Source organism: Orbicella faveolata, unplaced genomic scaffold (genome assembly GCF_042242905.1).
Source record: "Orbicella faveolata isolate gen_17 unplaced genomic scaffold, um_ofav_v1 contig_13, whole genome shotgun sequence".
Lineage (NCBI taxonomy): Eukaryota > Metazoa > Cnidaria > Anthozoa > Scleractinia > Merulinidae > Orbicella > Orbicella faveolata.
Window position 1 is genome coordinate 29,978,333 of NW_028301540.1, and position 21,072 is coordinate 29,999,404.

General features: G+C 39.1%; 1 protein-coding gene across 2 annotated transcripts; it reads right to left on the reverse strand.

The window, feature by feature from the left end:
• Positions 1-588: 588 nt before the first annotated feature.
• LOC110054269 (growth factor receptor-bound protein 14-like) lies at positions 589-21,058 on the reverse strand. Of its 2 annotated transcripts, none has more exons than XM_089285368.1 (16): positions 20,995-21,058; positions 19,825-20,071; positions 19,176-19,209; positions 17,614-18,152; positions 16,036-16,198; positions 15,466-15,587; positions 15,092-15,181; positions 14,518-14,658; positions 13,599-13,709; positions 12,774-12,869; positions 7,014-7,103; positions 4,666-4,809; positions 4,461-4,518; positions 3,923-4,013; positions 2,606-2,699; positions 589-1,803 (listed from the first exon to the last, which is right to left on the reverse strand). In XM_089285368.1, the coding sequence occupies exons 2-16, from the start codon at positions 19,945-19,947 to the stop codon at positions 1,648-1,650; spliced, it is 2,052 nt and encodes a 683-aa protein (XP_089141494.1). In that variant the 5' UTR covers positions 19,948-20,071; positions 20,995-21,058; the 3' UTR covers positions 589-1,647. The 2 variants fall into 2 exon arrangements, with proteins under 2 accessions (XP_089141494.1, XP_089141495.1); XM_089285369.1 differs by having other exon boundaries at positions 20,970-21,044.
• Between the last annotated feature and the right edge of the window lie 14 nt (positions 21,059-21,072).

The following is a 21,072-nucleotide window of genomic DNA, read 5'->3' on the forward strand; positions in this document are numbered from 1 at the left end:
TCGAGTCGGGACGTGACCACGTAAACTGCGCGGTGTTGTGTTACACTTTGGGCCATTGAGAATTTGAGCGCTCTAAAAGGCATTGTATGGAGTTTAAACGGGACTTGGTTTAATATAACGAAGGATAAAAACGCGTAACGAAATAAAATATTGCCCGGGGGAATGAGCACTGCTAGAATTGACTGATGCATTACACTCGTTCAGAATTTGAACGCAGCTTTGTAATTTTTTCCCTAGAGCTTGCTTTTGTTTGTCTATCCCGGATGTTTCTTTCGTAAACAAACCTACCTGATCGTATCCCAGATTTTGGTACCTCTGTTAGGCTGTTCAGCCTCAAAACGTCCACAGCGAAGCTTTTGCGGTACCGTTTAGGGTATTGAGCCGAAAAAAAAAAAATAACAGGAGATCATGTATTGTTTTAGAATCGATACCTCTGAGGGCTAAAAAAAAATTTAAAGCCTCGCCCACATAACAGGATCTTGGTATCTCTTGGGGGTTCTTTTCAAGATTTCCGACGCGCACCCCCGTCCTTCTTATATGGAAGTCGCCCCCCCCCCCGGGATCGTACGTTGGTAGAAAACCAGTGAATAGTTGAATGACATCTTGTTTTATTTATTTCTTTGTATATTTTTCTTTATAAGATCTCTCCACCTCAGATTACGTGGCACTAGTGAATGGAACCTTAACTCACAATTTTATGTTTTCATAATATAACCTTATTTTTTCACACTTACCACCTCCTATCTCATGTAATCATTTAATTTACAAGATTGTTATAGCTTTAGTTCACTTGTACATACATGATCTCACTTAATAAAAACTATTTACAAGTCTTCTTTTCCTGCGATTAAAAATTCAATTTCTAAAGTGGCCCTCCAAAGTTTACTCAATGGACCCTTTGCATAAATGTCGCCTGAATTTGAATAACAGTACTTTGTACACCGTAGGCTCGTACTGATGTTTCTAGACAAAGGATTTTTCACATGAACGTGAGGCTTAGGATGTAATAGTATTGTTATTCAAATACTGGCGCCGTTTAAGCAAAGGTCTATGAGTTTCCAAGTAGTTCTGGAAATCTTTCTAACAAGTTTAAGTTAGTCTAATTGTTTGGCTGATCACAAACAGTAACAATGAATGTCTGAAATGTCGAGAACTGCGCGAGTGGTTTAGACTACGAGTTATCCCTCTTTCGCTTAGTCCGTCGAGCGAGACCGTACACAAACCGCCATGGCCGCGTGCAATCCTAGGGGCAAGACGCGTGCTTCTCGCCCCCAGGAGTTCGCGCGGCCATTTTTTCTCTCGCGGTTTTCTTTCGCGTCACGCACGACGGATCAAGCGAAAGAGGGTTGGTAAACTAACAGAAAGAGGCTAATCAAAATTATCTAGGCTACAGAATGTAAACGATACGTGAAAGTCATAATTTCATTTCGATTTTTATGGATAAATCATAAACATTCTCTCCTTTAAAAAAAAAAAAATTAAGCTCTTTTATGTCACAAGTGAAATTCATTATCCATGTTAAAAGTACTAATCGAGTAAAATATACGACAATTATCGTGTTTTCCGAAGGTATCCTCTTCAGAGACCGTCTCTGATATCGCCGGTTGCTGTTTCTTTAACATGACTACCACTCATGACTTGTTGAAGTTAGCGGTTTATCCTATTTTTGGGACAAGGTGTTCTCAAGGCAAGAGAGACGCCATTTAATGGTTTCTGTTGGTAAAAATGAATGAGCTGATTCAACGTTTCAAACGCTGGTCCTTTGCCGAGGCTGAAAAACAATCGGGTTCCTTCACCAATGTCCTGAAATATAAAGAATAACCAAACACAGTTAGTTTACTACAAAACTTGTTCTAACTCCTTTTTCATTCGTTTCTTAGAAAGATAGACCACAGCCTGTTCAGTCATGGAAATAGCAGGGAGTTTAAGAAAATCCCGACGGCAACGGCAACGGGAACGCCACTGAAAAGATTTGTAATAGTAATTGGATCCAGTAGAGTACAATTCTGGGAGTAATCGCGCGAGTAATTTCAAATTCGGACGAGCGCGAAGCGCGAGGCCGATTTGAAATTACGAGCACGATTACTCCCTGAATTCTACGATTACTAAATTTCAAATTTATCGCTGTGTTCCAGATTTAGTTCTGTCATAGTTTTGACAGTGATAAACAAAGTAAATGACTTTGAAGTACCACGAGATTCATTGGTAAAATATAAATTCGTTTTTTAAATCGACGTTGACCTCGGCGTCGCCATCGTGGTCACTAAAACTCGCTGACATGAATTTAAAACGCTCTTCTGAATTGTATTCATTATAAACGATTGTTTATCATTCAACTGCTTCGGTTCCCAAACTGGGGAGCAAGAAGTTTCCACCTAAACTTGAAGAACACAACGTCGATCCCCAACAGACGAACCCTGGCCACCGTTGAGTTTTCTTCACGGCGTTCCCTTGAGTTTTTCATTCAGAACAACAATTCGTGAGCGCTGACAAAATTGTAGCTTGATGCCAGGTTATGCTCGCCGATAAAACAGTCTTGAGAAAGAAGGGCTACTGCTCGAGAAATGAATAGTTTGTATTACAGAAGAAAACCCTCGACACGCACCTGTACTAGTTGACAGTGATATACTTTTCTATTCATACAAAATGTCAGCACAAACACGCCTGCCACGCTGCTACTCTCACGAACAAGGAACAGCCTGCAAAGTGAATACGTCAAATTTTACGATCTAGGTCGTTACATTCGGGTTTAGTATTCTTCGGAGAGTTTTTCTTTCAGGTAGTTAAATCCTGTTCAATCTAGTAAGTAAGAAAAGTCCTCTAAAATGTTTAAAAATGACCATAAATATGTAGAGCGTTTTCACATGATGCCATGGCAGTTAAACTTCCAAAAATATGAGGGATAAGTCGTTTTCGGAGGTCTATCCTTTCAGCAACAGCCACAGTGGAAACAAGATGGATTCTACGAGCTGACGATACCATTGAAATACAGCCAATCAGAATACAGGAAGGCCGGTGTATACTCGACGGTATAACACCAAACCTTGCCATTGTGCGCTGTACTGATTGCGTTGGCCACTCAACGGTATTTTCTTTGGCAGGGGTTTCATTAACAGCCGGTCACCAGGCAAATTGAGGACGATTTTGTCCACCTGGTTTGACCATCTACAGGAAAATTTTTTCTTAAATTAGAAGTTAAGTTCAAATTTTTGAGCTTTGCCCGCCTGTGAAAATCAGTTACCCTATGCTGAAAATTTTAATGAAACCCCTATTTTGGCATATTATAAATAGATATGTAACGCTTTCGAGTGGCAAACCATGGAATATCCCACTTGTCACTTGTATTTTCTTGGAATACACACATTCGCCTAAAGGGTCCTGTGCATAAGAATAACATACAATTATAACGTGCATAACTGCAATACTCGCAGAAGAACAGATTTGTACCTGCCCATACCCAAACTTAGCCTTGCAAAACGAACCTTTAGATATTCAGGCTCAGCTTTTTTTAACCTCTTACCTCGTACCATTCAAAACGCCGAGTCACTTTCTTCTTTCAAAGTTTCAATTGACGCCTACAATTTTTAAATCATATAGGAACTAGATTTTTATAAATTATTGCATGCTCGTTTATACTCTATATTTTCAATTATTACTTGCATTTTTAAATTTATATCTTGTATTGTTTTAAATTTTATTTTGTATTTTTAAATTATTACGATGTCTTGTATTTTTATTTATTACTAGATATTTTTAGACCAGGGCCCCTCTGGATATCAGCCTCGTCGCTGAATGGGCCACCCTGGCTCAATAAAGTTTACCTTTACCTTTACTCGTGGGATATTTCATGGTACTGATACCACTCGAAAGCATTGCATAACTAGAGATAACTAGAATGTACCCGTCAAATAAGCTAGCTTACCCGTCCTTTATTCCAGCAGCCACTAGTAACTCGAGCGAGCGTTCCCTTGTAATTCGCCCGTGGTACCATGGCTCGCTCACAAACTGCTGTCCTACAAGGAATGGGTGACAAGAATGCTCTGCATTAGTCTACAGTCACGGTTCTGTCACGCTACTTTTGATGATTACGTGACATACAAAATGGTATTGATGAATTTGAGGTGATTCAACTACTGGTCTCGGTCAACGATCACGTCATACTAGGTGACTCGATGAAATATCACCGGGTCTTCAAGGGTGCCACATAGGTTATTTTGTTGTATTCAAAATTCTCATTCAATTGCGTTAAGCCTGGTGGCCATTAAAATAAAAACACAAAGGGCACTAGAACACAAAAAATGAATATGAATTGAGCTAATCGGGATTTCTGCTGGCCTATCCAGCATAAATAATGTTAAATTCATAACGTATGTTAGTAAATAGGCAATAGAATAGATGTGTACTGCAAAATCTGATGTCTAGCGAAAACTAAAAGGCATAATTGATTAACTGAGTGGTACCTGAAACAGCTGTGTCTGTAGGGACGAAGTGCTGAGATGAAATGCGGCGAGTCAGTGTCTGTGTAACACAAAAATAAGAAGTGAAAATGTTGCATTAAAGATATCATTCTGCTGTACCTGTCTGTCCGACTCGGCACAACAAAAATCATTTAATACCGAAAACAAAAGCCCTGTTACTGAAGAGGATCAATATCTTGAGACGTACCACTTTGTTTCTTGTGTTAGCAAGTTGTTGAATTTCTTTCATATCTGTGATGACTTTTCCTGTTTCGCCACTGAAATCCATGGCTACTTGACCTTCCCTAGTGATTATTTTTATCTCTCCTTCCTCCATCTCGCTTGTTACGTTCTAAAAATTGAGAGAGAAACTCAACGATGACTATTGACTTCAAGCTGTTGAATGCTTTAGAAGACAGTTCACCGCGTAATCTTATACATAAGATGTGGCATTCAGGGAGTCATTAAAGATACCTATAGTGATGCGAAGTTATTCAAGTTATTGACGACCTGACACTGTATGTATGCTTCACTCATTTGTCATGACCCTTCTGAACAAATTTCACACGTGCATTTACCGGGCTGCTGATCTGGAAAGCAGTTCTCCTGAATTTTGATGAGTAATTATTTCTCAAAACGAATCAAGAACTACAGTAATTATTTCTCAACATGAAACAAGAACTACTAAGTGAACTTAACAAAAGTAAATAAAATGTGAAATATGTCCATTAAATTGTGTTCCTTTCCATCTGTCATTTTACTTTGACTCGGATCGTATTCCTCGCGGGGATTCGCGACAGTAACAAGAATATGGACTGACAAACTTGTAAAGGAATTAGAAAATTCTGCTTAGTGGTTTACATTCAAGAGGAAAAGAGCAAAAACACAACAACTGAAAAGAGAATGAGACTATAAATGGCAACAAATCAAAGGAATTAATCTGATTAACCTCAAATAATTACCTTGAATGGCATGAAATAGGCGAAAGATCATTCAGTGAAAAGTTATTTTTCACCCCACCCACATTCCGTCAAGAAATACTCAATCTCCTCTGACCAATAACTTAATCAGCTGTCTTGCTCCACGACCGTAACGAGTTTTATGGAACTGCTACACACATAATCTTTAATGCAAGTCGACCGAGAGGCTACAAAGATCCCCTCATAACTAACGGCAAGACTAAATATACATGTAAACACAGAGGTAATATCAACGGAAATACTCCAAACATTATGTCACGATCTTTTTCATAAACGCGCGCTTTTGACATGAAAAGTCTTTGTGTTTCTCACGACACAGAAGCAATATAACTTGCTGGTTCATAGTATTTTGAATGAAGAGAAACGTCCAGCAATCAAATATATTTCGTTCGGCTAATTATGAACTTGGCTGGAGTAACAACATCACAGGCTGTTGTTTTTTAACGTTCAAATGCAACTTGGAAACTATTACCGCGAGAGAACTGGAATTCGCTAACGCTAAAAACAATAATAACTTTCTATAAACGGAGAAAACTCGTTATTAAACACTAAATATGTATTATAAAAATAAATTTCCTACAGGTATTCCACTTTGCAAGAAAAAGCCTTGCAGGATTTCAAAGAACATCTACCCAAAACGACCGCCTCTTGCCTGTCCCGAGACAAATTGAAAACTGTTTCCAACTAGATGCCATGACTAGTGATATGTTCAACATGCCTCGGCTACTGAACCATTAAAGGCGGCGGCGTCTTTTCACGCGACCATCAAGTAAACGAAAATGTGTATTTGTCAGAGGTTATCTACGCACAGTGGATAGGGTTAAAACAAATGGCGACCTCACATATCAATTACAAACCTGGCATCAGAAAACCGTAAATCTCGATGATATTTGTCCACAAGGGCTGGGGCTCTTATTTTCGGGGGCGGGAAGGTTTATAGAGAACTTTCATCGGATCGAATGTTAGAGCATTTTTTGTCGGAATTTTCCGTGTACATAATAAGAACACATCATAATGACATAAAATGCAAAACAAACTCTACAGCAGAATTCGCTAGCCGTGATCAAGACAACTGCAAATAAACTAGTAGGTTTATATTCCTGGGGTGGTGGTATTTTTTTGGGGAAGGCTTATACTCGGCGGGGTGGGGGGGGGGGGGGGGGACTTCTTAGCGGAATTCTTTCGATAGCTTTAATGCTAAAGCAGGGATCAGATAGATATTCTCCAGCATGTGCAAGTAACTTTTAATATACAGCTCGGTGGATTGTGAACTTGGTTTATTTCCCAGTTGAGCAACGCAACATATTGCAACATTGTTGGGCGCAATATGTTGTGCACGTTTGGCCACTCTGTTGCGACGTGTTGCGACACGTTGGGTGTTGTTCGTTCAAATTTGACTGTTTCCAAACTCGAGCCACCATGTCGCAACACGTCGCAACAGAGTGGCCAAACGCGCACAATGTTGCACTATGTTGCGTTGAAATATTGCAATCGTTTGGCCGGGGCTCAACTGAAGCCATACCTTGACCTCAAAGGAAAAGCTTCAGTCAATATCCATTGCAAACCGTATTCTTACCTGGCTATCCGAAGTCTGATCACGATACCTAGTCAGCTTTGCAAACTTCCGAAGCATATCGTCGTAATTCTGTCGGAGCTGCGGTCCGAACTGAAAAGAAAAACACAATTGATATGTGCTACAACGGATACCTTTCAGTTTAATAACTTTAATCCAATTTCGTTTTTTTTTCTCGTCCAATCATCTGCATGCTATCGGTGGCTGAGACCAACTAGTAGCCTTTTCTGCAAATTTTTACATTGGTCTTGGTGACAAAAAAAAAAAAACTATAACGGCTGAAATACTCGATCAGTTACAAATATCAAGTTTCATAAGTTTCAGGCGGTATGTTGGAAATAAGATTAGCCTTAATCACGTCTGCACAAAATGAGAACTTTGGAGAACTCTGTTCAAGAAATAACTCTCAAATTTAGGGATCAAGTGAAAGCGTGAGGTCAACGATCAACTGAAGATGGCTGGATCTTGGCCAAGTTCTTTTTTTGCGAGACGGAATTAAGGTCCATAAACACGCAAAAATGAACGAGGCCAATATTCAGCCATCTTGACCGAGCAAGCTGGGTCAATACAGGATTTATGTTATGGCTTTCGCGGTAATTTTACTTGCGGGACACGGCGGGCAGCCCGAGCGGGCAAGATAGCTCCATCTTGCCTGGGACTAATCAGCGCAAACGTCATGCGCCAAACTTGCGTCATCGTTATCTAACCTAGGTGTCACTGTTTCAGTACTAAAGCTGTGGCCAATCACAACGCAGGATTTGGTTCTTCTTGCCCGCTCGACCGCTCACGGAGCTACGTTGTAGCCATATAATAATTCTACTTATTAGCTGGCGTTCTTTCGACGTAGCATTTCTGTTCAACACGAAAATGAAAACGTAGAAAACCCTGAGGGGTCACACAATTAATTAGGGGACTAATCAGCGCAAACGTCATGCGCCAAACTTGCGTCATCGTTATCTAACCTAGGTGTCACTGTTTCAGTACTAAAGCTGTGGTTGACTGATTACAGGAACACCTTAACTTAAAATAACCATAGACTAAATTTACATGAATCTGCAACAGTGAAAATTGAACGCACGCCACGTTCGATTGATTCCTTGTAAAAGAGGAACTCTGCATCTTGTTGTGGTCAAAATGGCAGGCACTATTTTGGGTAATTCAAGAATTTTAAGCTGCCTCTAATAATCTCAGAAACAAAATTATGTACAGTAAGATGCAAGTGGCGTTATTACTGTCTGTTTTAGTTCAAACCAAAATTCATTCACTCTACCAAATAATACACTACATGAACACGCGCCTTGAAAATTTCGCTCTGCAACTGAAGGGAATTTCACCATTTGTCCCTGAAATATAATTTCCCAGGGAAGTCAGTTTTCACCGTGACAACTCTTTACATTGTTCTTTTCGGCCAAACCTTTCGAACACAACTTTTAAACTCGGCCGGGTTTTGTGATTCGAGTGTATTACCCTAAAGAAATCTGTTTTTCCCACCGGCTCCCAATACTCTATACAGGTCTGTGAAGACCTCTCTTAATTAATCCCGCCATCTAAAGCTTTCGCACATTTGCCAGTGATTTTCCAGCTTTTTGTTTGTCACACAAGCTGCAGCGGTGAATTGAACAATTTGTTTCCAATACTACACTTTGTGAGAAGTTAGAGACATAAGTTATTCTAAATGTTCGCCAAGAAAGCGTCTACTGATGATTAACTTCAGAGCATATTTGCAATACAGCATTCAGTGGATTAACTATTTTTTACGAAACATCTGGTAAAGAGACGACAAAATCGAGATTTGTTTAAAAACCAAAACAGTCAAAAAATGACTTGCTATCTACCCTTTGTCGAAGGTCCTTTCGACTTCTACCAACGTCTGATGTACCTGCACACACCGTTTCAAAACAGAAACACGAACAGCTCTGCACAGAAACGCCACTGTACTGTAAGCGGATGCTGTACGGGATTAGCTCGGTACAAGTGCCTTATAAGAACCCTGTATAACACAGGAAGTCGACAAGCAGACGTCAACGTCACGTGCTTAAAATAGACGGGAACAAAAGTAGTTCATTCATGATTTCCGTTGTTTTGTGTGAGCAGTTCTTCTCGGCTTTCTTTCTTTGGCCGGCACCGCAGGCCAACTTGCCGCTTGGTCACGTCTAAATTGTATTTTATTTTAAGAGTATGTTAATCTCTGAGAAATGCACTGAGGTATAAAACATTGTTTTAGAAAAGTCGCGAGCATTCGAGCTTCAGACATAGTTGTGGCTACAACTGCAGGCGCGGTGGCATGGTCGTTCGCGCCAAGCGACTGCCACTTCATTGTGTTGTTATGTTTTTCAGGAAATCTGTTCTCACTATTTTCTTTGCGTTTTAGCTTAAGAACAAAACAGTAGTCCAGACTTTTACTCTCAAGTGCTGAGGAAATGACTAGATTTCGTTTGCAGATCATTTAAGACTGGTTAAGAAAGTCAAAATAAGGTTACATATACATATTGGAATAAAAACGCTCTCTGGTTAAAAATATATTGAAAACATAAGCTTTCGGCTATCAGTCTATAGCCTTTCACAAAATTATTTTTTTGTGAAAGGCTATAGACTGATAGCCGAAAGCTTATGTTTTCAATATATTTTTAACCAGAGAGCGTTTTTATTCCAATATGTCTTATCCTGGTTACAGTTCTATTTTTACTCGTTACATATACAGTTTAGCGTTTCCTGGGGAAAATTAAAGTTTAGCTCGCTGTGGCTAATGCTGTGTTTACATTTGAGCTTTTACCAAGGTAAACAGTTAATAAGGTCAAGTTACTTAACCTTGGTAAATTCGTCCAGTGTTTAAACCGGCTCAAATAACTCAAGTTGATCTTTCAACATTTGCGCGCGCTGTATTATCAACGTCAGGAAATTGAACTTGGACGAGGATCCCACCGCAGTGGAACAGGAGCAAATTGAGGTGCCATCATTTTCATGGGCGAGGACCTCATTCCATATTACGGCGAAAATTCAGCTGCTTGACCATACCCAGAGTATGTACGGATACGTTGTATATGCAGCATCCTCCCTGGTGGCAAAATATATCTACAGTAATTACACAACATAGGATCGAAGTTTGTCTAGAGAAAGTTGTTAATAATACTGAGAATGAAAAATACAGTGCTCTCTTTTACGTGACGGATTGTTCGCTGTAAGAAGATCGATCCAATCTTTCCACATTATCTGCCATGATCGCCTGGTGAAAACTGGAATAGAAACGCTTTGTCGACAATCGCGCAAGTGAAATATTACACCGCCACAAGCGGATATATCTGTCATCTTGACCTTGGTTACCAACTGTAACCATGCCTGATCACAGGGTAATTACAACTTTTACCTCGGTTAAATTTCTTTTGTCTTTTGCGGCATTTGCCAAAGTATCAGTTGGCGTTTACACACGGAAAATGTTTACCTAGGTAAGTAAACTCTGGTATACCTCGGTAAACCGTTCAAGTCTAAACAGCATAAATGACCGGCAGCCGGTTAAGGTTTTCAAATCACTAAATGACCGGCAGTCTCATATTTTTCTCAAATTTAAGAAATCGAAAGAACCCATCCAATTCAAACTACCATATGTCGATTAAGAACTGCCAAGCGATCCAGAAGAGCTGTATAGATCGCAAGTCTAACGCTTGGTTAACGCTCGGCTCAGAGAGCGAGACCATGGTTTGTGACACTTCCGAGTTTTTTTGGGTCGACTGCCGGTCAAGGTTTTCGGCAGTCCGATAGTTTTCTCAAATTTAAGGAATCGAAGTTTGAATTGGATGGGTTCTTTCGATTCCTTAAATTTGAGAAAAATATGAGACTGCCGGTCATTTAGTGATTTGAAAACCTTGACCGGCAGTCGACCCAAAAAAATCTGTGTCACAAACCATGGTCTCGCTCTCTGAGCCGAGCGTTAACCAAGCGTTAGACTGGCGATCTATACAGCTCTCCTGGATCACTTGGTAGTTCTTAATCGGCATATGATAGTTTGAATTGGATGGGTTCTTTCGATTCCTTAAATCTGAGAAAAATATGAGACTGCCGGTCATTTAGTGATTTGAAAACCTTGACCGGCTGCCGGTCATTTAGCCACAGCTAGACCACGCCAAAAATCGCAGTTTCCTTTCGTTCAAGAGTGAAGGGTTAGGTAGAGCAGTAAGTTTTGTGATTTATGGCTCAAACAACTTGCACAAAGTCAGGTACACAATGTACATAAAGAATTCCGGGGATTATTGAACATTTTATTTGTAAGAATTGTTTCTGAGGTCAACGAGGAACTTTTAGTTTTCGTGCGTACGTTCATGTACGTTCAATGATGAAGACTATTTTCAGTCATCTTTCAGACATGTTTTTCCGAACACGGAACAACTCACTCAGCAAGTGACATCTATAAAACGCGCTCATAACACGCAGGCTACATTGAGGGTAGTCTAGACGATTCTAAGCTCACAAAAGTGAGAAATCCTTACGGAGCAGTACGGATTGTCATAAGTACAGAGTCATATGACTTGAAGTGGTTGCGAAAAACATGAAATGGCCATTTTTAGTGTGATCGAAAATAAACTGGGCGTTTCACCAAGGTTACTTGAGAACACGTCACTCTTAAACTCCTAAACATATTATGGCAATTTTTGGTGTGATCGAAAATTAAAGTTTCACCAAACAGCCCAGCCTAGGTAACTTGTCAACCCGTCAGTTGCTCGTAATAAATAAGACGTTAGTTTATCGATATAAATTTTAACGGGGTCAACAAAATCTGTGTCAAGTTCATGTCTTCTTAATTCTTAGAAGAATAAAAACATTAACAACATTCAGAAATTAGTTCGTCATTTAGGAATGTAAATAGTTGTGCAAGTTGAAACCAGGCGCTGCACATGAGGGGTTTTCCTTCGTAAGCGGGAAAAAACATGTCTCTTGTGATGCATAAATATCAAGTTATCTTTTCTAAAAGTTGAAAAAAAAACACAGAGTAAAGAAATTCGCTTTAAGCATTTTTTTAACGTATGCTAGCGTCGTTGCCATGGTCTTATTCCAGTCCACAGAAAATGCTTAGAAAACACTGGTAAAACACACGGTGCGAAAGTTCATTTAAGGAAATCACGTTTTGGTTTATAGATTCGCGGCTTGCTTATCTCATTTAAGTTCATTGAGTTAAATTTGTTAACAAATGAGTTAATTGAATTAAATTTGTTAACAAATAAACTTGCACGTCTGATGTTGAGTAACTGTCTTCTTGACACTGACAACTGAATCCTTGCTTCGCAAAATTACAACAAAAAAACTGACTGAAGTTTAGGTTACTTGCGTTGCGGTACTTGTGGGCTGCAGCATCAACTTAGGGTTTCTTACAAGGCTCGAGGCAAACTTCACTTAGCCTACAGGCTAAATAGCTATGCTTCACTAAATCTCACAAGATCTGGACTTGAAACGGTATTGGTTAATTTAAAGACATACATGTAAACCAATTTGCAAATAACAAAATGTTAGTAGCCTGTTCCTGGCATTCGGTTTGTTCGAAAACAGCGCGAAAAATAGTGAGACAGGCCAGCCAAAGCAGTTTTACTTAGTAGAAATGCAAAAATTTCGAGCGAAATCTAAATTTTTAATAGTCTATGTGTGTGACTATAGTTGGCTACCATTGGTCTCGGGCCTTGACTGACTTAGCAGCAGATGACTCGTCAACGTTTTGTCGACCACTTTGCAAGATTTTATTTAAAAAAATTGAAATGCTCAGGGTGTTTATTACATTACCTTGGCAAGCCTAACGGCCATTATCCAGCTCATCAATGTCTTTTCATCATCTGTACAGAGACATTTTAGCTCCTTGAGTTCTCGTGCTCTGTAAGGCTGACAGAAAAATACAAACATTGAACAGTCCATTGATATAACAATTATTGCAACGTTTTAATATTTTGAGTAACCAGTTGAGTTTCATGTTTGTAACTTTTACGAGCCGTGTGTGAAGATTTACAGTTAATGAAATGTGCAGAAAATTGAGAAAGTAATTCACATAGATTTAGTCAGTATATCTTTTGCCAGGTATCACAAGTTAGCCTACAGACTGCAAACAGAAACGAAATTCTCTGGGGCAGATCTTGGGGGATTCGGAGGGTTCGGTCAAACTCCCTAAATTAAAATATATGAGGCACTGTAACACGCTGACTTGCCTTAAGAATGCCAGAAATCCCATTTCTGAGGACCTCAATTTTAAACACTTTCCGGGAGAAGATGCCCCCAGACCCCCCCCCCGCCACCCCCCACCCCTACAGGGAACTGCCTCGTATCTCAAACCCCTGTCTAATCCTGTATCTACCTCAAAACTCTACCAGATTTTTTTATTTTGACATAAGATGCACACACAACCATCACATTTTGCAACATCTTCAGGTTGTGAGATAAAAGTTAAATTTGGCCCAGTTTAATAAGAGAAGGTTAGAACTTGCATTGAATGATACAATGTACGTCCATTAGACAATGACAATGAGGACTGACCACTGCTGAAAATTGCAAAGTGAATCATTGCATTTTAAGGAAAGCTAATTAAAACAAATAGATCTAAAAAAAATTCACTCTCACCACAATACAGAAGCAGAATTCTGTTGGTGCTTTGTGAGACTTTTTAGGATTCAGAATGTTGTAAAGGTTTGCTCCATCAAACTGTACGTAACATTGCAAATCTTTAGAAGCCTAAAAAAAAGAAATTACAGACAACTGTGTTTGAAAAGGGTTTACTTAGCTTTTGATGAGACTTTGTAGACAAAATAAATGCCTTGGTGCACAATACTAAAAGTAACATAAACTTGGGAGAAGTCATCAAATACAAAAACACCCTGAAATACAAATATGAACTAAACCTTACACATTTGGTGACTTATACATGAGAAGAAATAGTTATTGCCCTCAGTTTTGAAGGTTTAATAATTAAACAATTATTCCATGAGCACGCATTGGATATGAAATGGTAGATAGCCAACGAGGGGCTTAGCGCCAAATTGGCTATAATCATCTCGTATCCATGGTATAATGGCTCATAACCCATGATGGCTAAGGCAATGAAGACTCTCGAATTGCACTATCCAGTGATCCAGTTTTTAATGATATATTACTATTTATTAGATAAGTCTGCATACAAGCCAAGTGGCTCAACTGGCCAGAGCTTATCCCAGTTTCAGTAGCATGTAGCAACCAAGAGCATTTCTACTCCCCCCTGGATGGGATGCTAGTCCATTGCAGGGTTACCCCGCAGCATTAAATTCGCTGGTACCCATTTATACACATCGGTGGAGAGAGGCACTGTGAGAGTAAAGTGTCTTGCCTAAGAACACAAGACAATGTCACCTGCCAGGGCTCAAACCCGGGCCGCTCACTCCAGAGTTGAGAGCATTAACCATGAGGCCATCGTGCCTCCCACTATATTTATTAGATAGTAGCAAAAAAATGGAAGAATTTTAGAGGGCTAGTTGGAAGGTAGATTAAAACAGCGACACCTTTGTACCTTTGACTTCCCTTTACTTGAACAATAAAGTCCTGATCCTCTTAAGAAAATGAATTTCTTACTCCACGACTTCTTTCCAAAATCTTTGCAATGTAAGGTCCCTTCTATTTCAGGAACTCTGGTACAGGTGCTAAATAATTTCTGAAGGGAAAGAGAAATGAAAATGAATGAGAGCACACCATATATTTAGCACTCAAACGACATGTTATTTCAAATGGATTCTCCCTCCTAGCCATTCTATTCTAAAGTTACACACATTATTTTGATCTCTTCTTTAATGGGTCACATATCATTGATTGCTGTTAATTGCTCAACCAAACACTAAGCATCTCTGTTTTAACACTGAAGACACATTTCAGGCCTGGGCTCGTTCTCTGGGGCTGGCTCACCATTCAGGCTGTTTCTGGACATAAATTGGATGACCTTTAAACTGTGATTTAATCCACTTTAAGTTGCTAGACTATTAATAGTAGTGCTAGATGCTGACAATTCAACCAAGATGTAGTTAGTTCAACTGCTTCATTTATATTATCATATGATTATCTCTGTTACATAACCACTCTGCTACATGTACCTGTTGTAAGATTGTCTTGGCCTTTTGAGCTTTCTCTGTGACTGCCTTGTCAGAATTTTCAGAGTCCAACAAATGAGCTGGAAAATAGTTCTGCAAATAATTCAAGAGACAATTCATTTTAACTGGTAACTTTGCTATGTATTAAATGCTGATGCTAGGGGTTAAAATGAGGCCTGTGAAACTTACCGCATTTGTTGCCTTGGGTTTTCACAGACGAGTATACAAGGTCTTGAGCACAATGCCTAATTTAACTACATATATTTCATGCCACTATAAATGATATTCTGGACTTTTCATTTAACATTTAAGATTATATTGATAATGCATGCATATTATGTTGAATTTGACGTCAACAAGCAATGGAAGTTACTTACAGATGTACGTGAGAAGAAGTGGTATTTTTTAGAGTCCTTTCTAAATAACAACTTGTTGTTAGAGCCAGGTGCCCATGTTTTCAATATGGCCATGAGATTTTCATGATCCTCCAGATTACGTTCTTGCAAAAAAGAGAATTAAAAAAAAAAAGAAATTAAAACAGGGATCTATTCTTGAACAATACAAAGTAAAACAACCAAAGGCAATTACCTCTAGAACTGAGATAGCAAAACACCAGCTGTTCCTAGCACATGACTAGTTAATCTACATGTAAAGTGCCAAAACTAGAATTGGGAGCTGTCACTCTCAGGAATTAAAATGCCCAGGGAGGAGGGGGGAATGACTCCATAGCACTAACAGGCAACCTTCACCCTTGTCACACTTTTCACATGTACATGGTGCAGTGGATGGCTGGCTATTGTTACATATCAGTACAGGAGTCTGTAGTGATACTTCTAGTGAGCAATATCTGTTACCTTTAAGAAGGGTTTTACAGAAATTCTCCAGAGCAACCCTATTACTTTTACATAGGATTTCCCTGTAGTTCAATAACAATACATTGTACCTACCAAGCCCTAAGTCTGTCAGATATTCTGTTAACACCCAGTGGGCATCGGCTTCAACCTTGTCTAACAGTGCTAACTTGAGGCAAGCTTCCCTGGCCTTCATGTTGGATGAAACTGTTAATCCAATGGGTTTTTTGTCTTCATTGAAAACTGTCACTGTTACTTCCTGTCATCAAGTGAAAAAACATACATTATGTAGTTAGCTATGTGATGAACAAACCAAAACAAGGACAGTACTCAGGAAGCAACCAAGAACCAATAAGAGATGGAAAACTTCATTCTGTTAACTCTTTCAGTTCCATGATCAAACCATTAACTAAAAAATCAATTCTCCTTACGGGGTGGGGAGGGGGGAAGGGCTTCCACATAAAAAACATGCAGCTAAAGACAGGAATTGCACCTTATTAAAGAGCTAACCATTTCCAAGTCAGCGCTAACTTAAGCTAACCAAAACACTACTCAGGCTAACTGGAGTGCTGTTCAAGCTAACCAAAGTGGTATGTAGGCTAACTGGAGTGCTGTTTAGGCTAACCAAAGTGATATTCAGGCTAACTGGAGAACATTTTAGTGTGGTGCAATTCCTGTATTTAGCTGCAATTCATAAAAAGGATGCGGGTACTTGTCGTACCTTTCAGGGGTTGAAAAGGCAGTTTTGATACCTATTACCCTCGAAAGATCCTCAGTGGGATCTTTTGCTGTACCTTTTTGAGCATTGAGCCAAAAAAAATATGACAAGAAATTATGTGTTGTTTTAGAATTGGTACCTCAAGCAAAAAAAATTTCAAGCCTCGCCCACAAAGAAGGCTCTTGGCACCTCTTAGGGGTTCTTTTCAAAATTTCTGATGAGTATCCCAATATGCCCTTTTTATATGACAGTCCTTCCCTCCTCCCCCCTCCCCCGGGTGCTTCAATCTGTTAAGTCTTCCAGTTCCATGATCATTTTCTGGGAAATATTAAATGACTAATTCTCCTTACTAACTTTTGATGTTAGTTTTGAGAATCGAATAGCATATCAGTGATCAATATTTAACAATATTCCTCGCTAAATTATGTTTTTCTTTTATATAACTGTCTTGAATGTAACCAGTACAAGTATGTCCCGGAATTAATATTAAATGTTGATAAATGTCTTGAATTAATGTTAAAATAATTCACCCCAGGGGTGGTGTGCTGCTGGGACACTGAAACCATTACCCTATACTAGACAATGATTTTGCAACTCTATTCTAGAGTAGGCACCAAAAACCCCTACCCTATCCCAGACTAGCTATTTTCAATGCAAAAACTTTATCACAATCGTAGTCTAACATTCACTAACTAAACCAATATCTTACAAAGTCATTTCTATCTTAGAACCCCATATAAAGAACCCCATTTTAGACTTAATTACTTAAAAACTGGCCTCTCTTCTGGTACATTATACCCTATTGTACACCAAAACTGTTTGGTTTCTATAACTCACACAAGGCTAAACTACCTGAAAACCATACCCTTCACAGCAACACATACCCATATACAGTAGCTTATATATCCAGGAGTGCCCCACCTCGGGGAATTCACCCATTGAGTGAGCTCAATTACCTGTGTAACATGTTTTCCTTGTTTCGGCGGCTGATTGCTGTTTGGCAAGCCATTTGTCCCAGTAACTGGCTTCACATGTCCTTGACTATGCTTCTGAAAACCAAGTTCACTGGGTGCAACATAATGATTAGGCTCTGCTTTGGTGTGGACAGCTGGAGTATGTGAAACATTTTTCTGTGCTGCAGCAGATGCTTCACCAACCTTTTTGAAACTTCCATGTAGATCTACACTAAGGGCAACCTCCTTGAAAGCTCCTTTATGACCACTCCTGTTTGGTGGAATGGCATAGTCTTGTTCTGCAGTCCTCAAGGAGGCAGCATTCACATTTTGTGATTGTAGGGGGAGAGGGCGAGATGAATTGATTGTTTTAGCATTTGCACCACCCACCGCACCCTCACTAAGAGCATCACTAGGCTTGTGAGTGAAGTAGCCAGGTGTTGATTTCTCAACTGGTGATCTCTGACGAGGAATAAGATACAGATGCTCATCATCCTCGAACTCATCTGTGTCAGCTAGTAGAGTCTCAAGATTTATATCATCTGAAACAATATTTAACAAGAAGATCTTTTAGATCTTATAACCGCACTTTAAAAATTTAATTTAACTGTTTTCTTAGCTCTACAGTCGCAATGCAGTGCACATTCCAAAGCAGTCCTTGACGATTCATTGATTACTGTAGACACCACATCACTTGATCAACACAAACTGTATTATTGCACCACCAGTTGCAGCCGTTGTAAAATCTCCGATGATGTAATAGTCTAAATCTGGAACTTTCTTCGGGATATGTATGGGCATGAAGATACAAACACTATTAACAACAGCTCTCTTTCTTAAAAGTCACGATTAAATTTAATTGTTTTTTTTCCTTGAGTAAAGGGCTAGCAAAGAAGTCACACAAGTCACATAATTCAAGAATTACGTTATCCACGGCTATTTTTAGTACGGTGGTTATTTCCCTACCAATGACGTAATCCTTGCATGTTCTGACATGTTTTTTGCTTGACTTGCAAATATTTAATTTTCCTTCCGATCTCTGAACTTGCTCAACAATTCACTTCTCTTGTCTAAAAATACGAAAAATACTTGGAAAACTAAAAAGACTCACTCCTGGCGAAATAAACTTGCAAAGTAAACACGATCTTATTTGTCATGCAGTGAACGTGAAAGATGCAACATCAGCGCATGCGTGGCTGACATAATACCTTTTTTTAGCACATTTATTATTCCCTTCAAATCCAACGCTTCAATAAAGCCAAAAGAAAATATATTTTACACACAATAAAGAAAATAATATCCGTAACACTGTCCGTGAATTAATGTTTCAACAGCTTTTGACAAATAAACATAACAGGTTGCGTGATTCAAAATGTGGTCGAGAAGAAGTTTGGGTCAGGTCACTGACAAAATGAAAAAAAATTTTAAAAATAACAATAAAAATAAACAACGTGTAGAACATGAACCGTGCTCGACCCATGGCCGCGCAGCTAAAAAAAATCATGAGTCCAGATAATTTTCTATATTATTCAAGCAACAATTGCAGATCATTATTATATACTTACAATGCTTATTACTTTCCACTCCACTGGAATTGGTCTAAAATAAAAAGTAAAATACATCAAAATAAGGCAGAGAAGTATGAGTGAGGGTTGCCTGAATTTATTTTGTTCTTTTACACAGTATTTGTATTATACATAGTGGCCATAGCTGCTTGGAACCTTCAACTATATAACATCAAGTAAACTTATTGCAGTTTCTAATAAGTTATCTAGCTGAAGCTTTTGTTTGATTTTTTAAAAGGAAAAGGTTATTTACTGGTAAATACCTTTTTGCAAAGGATTTGCAAAATTGAAATCCTGAACCAATTTCCCAAAACAGTACATGTACAATGTGTAGGTCCAGAAAATACCCATACCTCTCCCATGGAAGGGATTTTTTGCAAGACCCCCTCCCAACCCTCTGGAAATTCCAATTAAGCTTGACACTTTTCTTTCAATGTTTTGGTTTTCGAGAAACCCCCACCCCCCAGGAAATTCCAATCCCTTCTGTGGGTGATTATGGATATTTTCTGGAATGGCTCAATCTTAACAAGTTACACAGATTTTCCACATTTTCTACAAAATTAAGTTTATTTGACCTTAAGGCTTGAGGTCTAGACAATAACTCTAAATGAGGCTCCCCACAGCTCTAGGCAAGAATATTACTAATCACCTGGTCATCCTGAACTTCTGTGACACAGGAATCTAACTCTCCAATTAGGCTTCCAAGGCTTTCCAAGACATGATTGATATCTGTTGGATCTCTGCTGCTGGAGTTCTCTTGAGCTGATGCCATTGTCAAATGTTCCAGGGTATTTTCAATTGACGAACAAGCATTATATTGGTGAACAATTCTTGAAGAAACACCGGTATGTTTGCTGTAAATTCTCTTTCATTACTCACCGGTGTAATCACATGACCTGTGAAAATACATGCAAGAAAGAAAACAACAGCATTAAATTTCCTTAGATTCTGTTTGCAGAGAAAACTGCTGTATTTGTTTTTATAGCATCATTGTCAACTCCTTGTCAACATCTGATCCTTGTGGCTTAGTAGAACCTTGGTTCTACAAGATCTTCGCCAGACCCTTAAGTTTGGTTAGATCTTTAATAATCCTGAACATTGTCCTCAAGAGATCAATTGACCTTAAATGCATAAGCTTATAGGCCATTTAATCGAGAGAAGATCTTTTTCAGAGAAGATTGCATCTACTGGCGCTCTAGAATATTTTTCTCCATCAACGTTGACTAGTGGCCAACCAAACTCCACGCGAGCTTAATCAAGAACAATCTATGTATAGTTTTCTTAATTCCTCTCATTAATCAAACTGCTAAAGGCCGAGTAAAAATTAACTGTCAATGGAATGGTTACTTTATAAGTAAATTTGCAGAATACACAACGAATGCACTGAGAAGCTGAGAAGACGACAGAGGCTGGCAGAGTGTTCACCGATCGATGTGGACGAACAGCTGTTTTTCCTAATAAAGCTTACTGACAAATGAAGCTCACACAATTTACCCGAGTCAGTGAACACGACGCAGCAAAACCCCAAATAAGTAGTGCTTGCACTCAGTTATATAATCGATATTTTTGCGCATATTCCCCCGTAAAATTACCCGGTATATTTATGATCGATGATTAATGAAGGAGTTCAGTTAATTATGACTTGCTAACTAAATAGGTTATGTAGCTATAAAAATACTCGATTCTCGATCTCCGCCATCTGCGCAAAGAGATGGCCGAAACAACCGCCATCCAGTTAGTAGCGTTCGGAATTTATAGTACGTTGTAAATAAGAGCTTCTCCGTCACTGCATACCTTAGCCATCCAGTTTATTTCCTACCTTATGGAAGCACACCCTCTCAATTTCAAGCTTCCTTGCTCCTCTTCTGACAGTTGGCCAAATATTTACTTTTCTTTA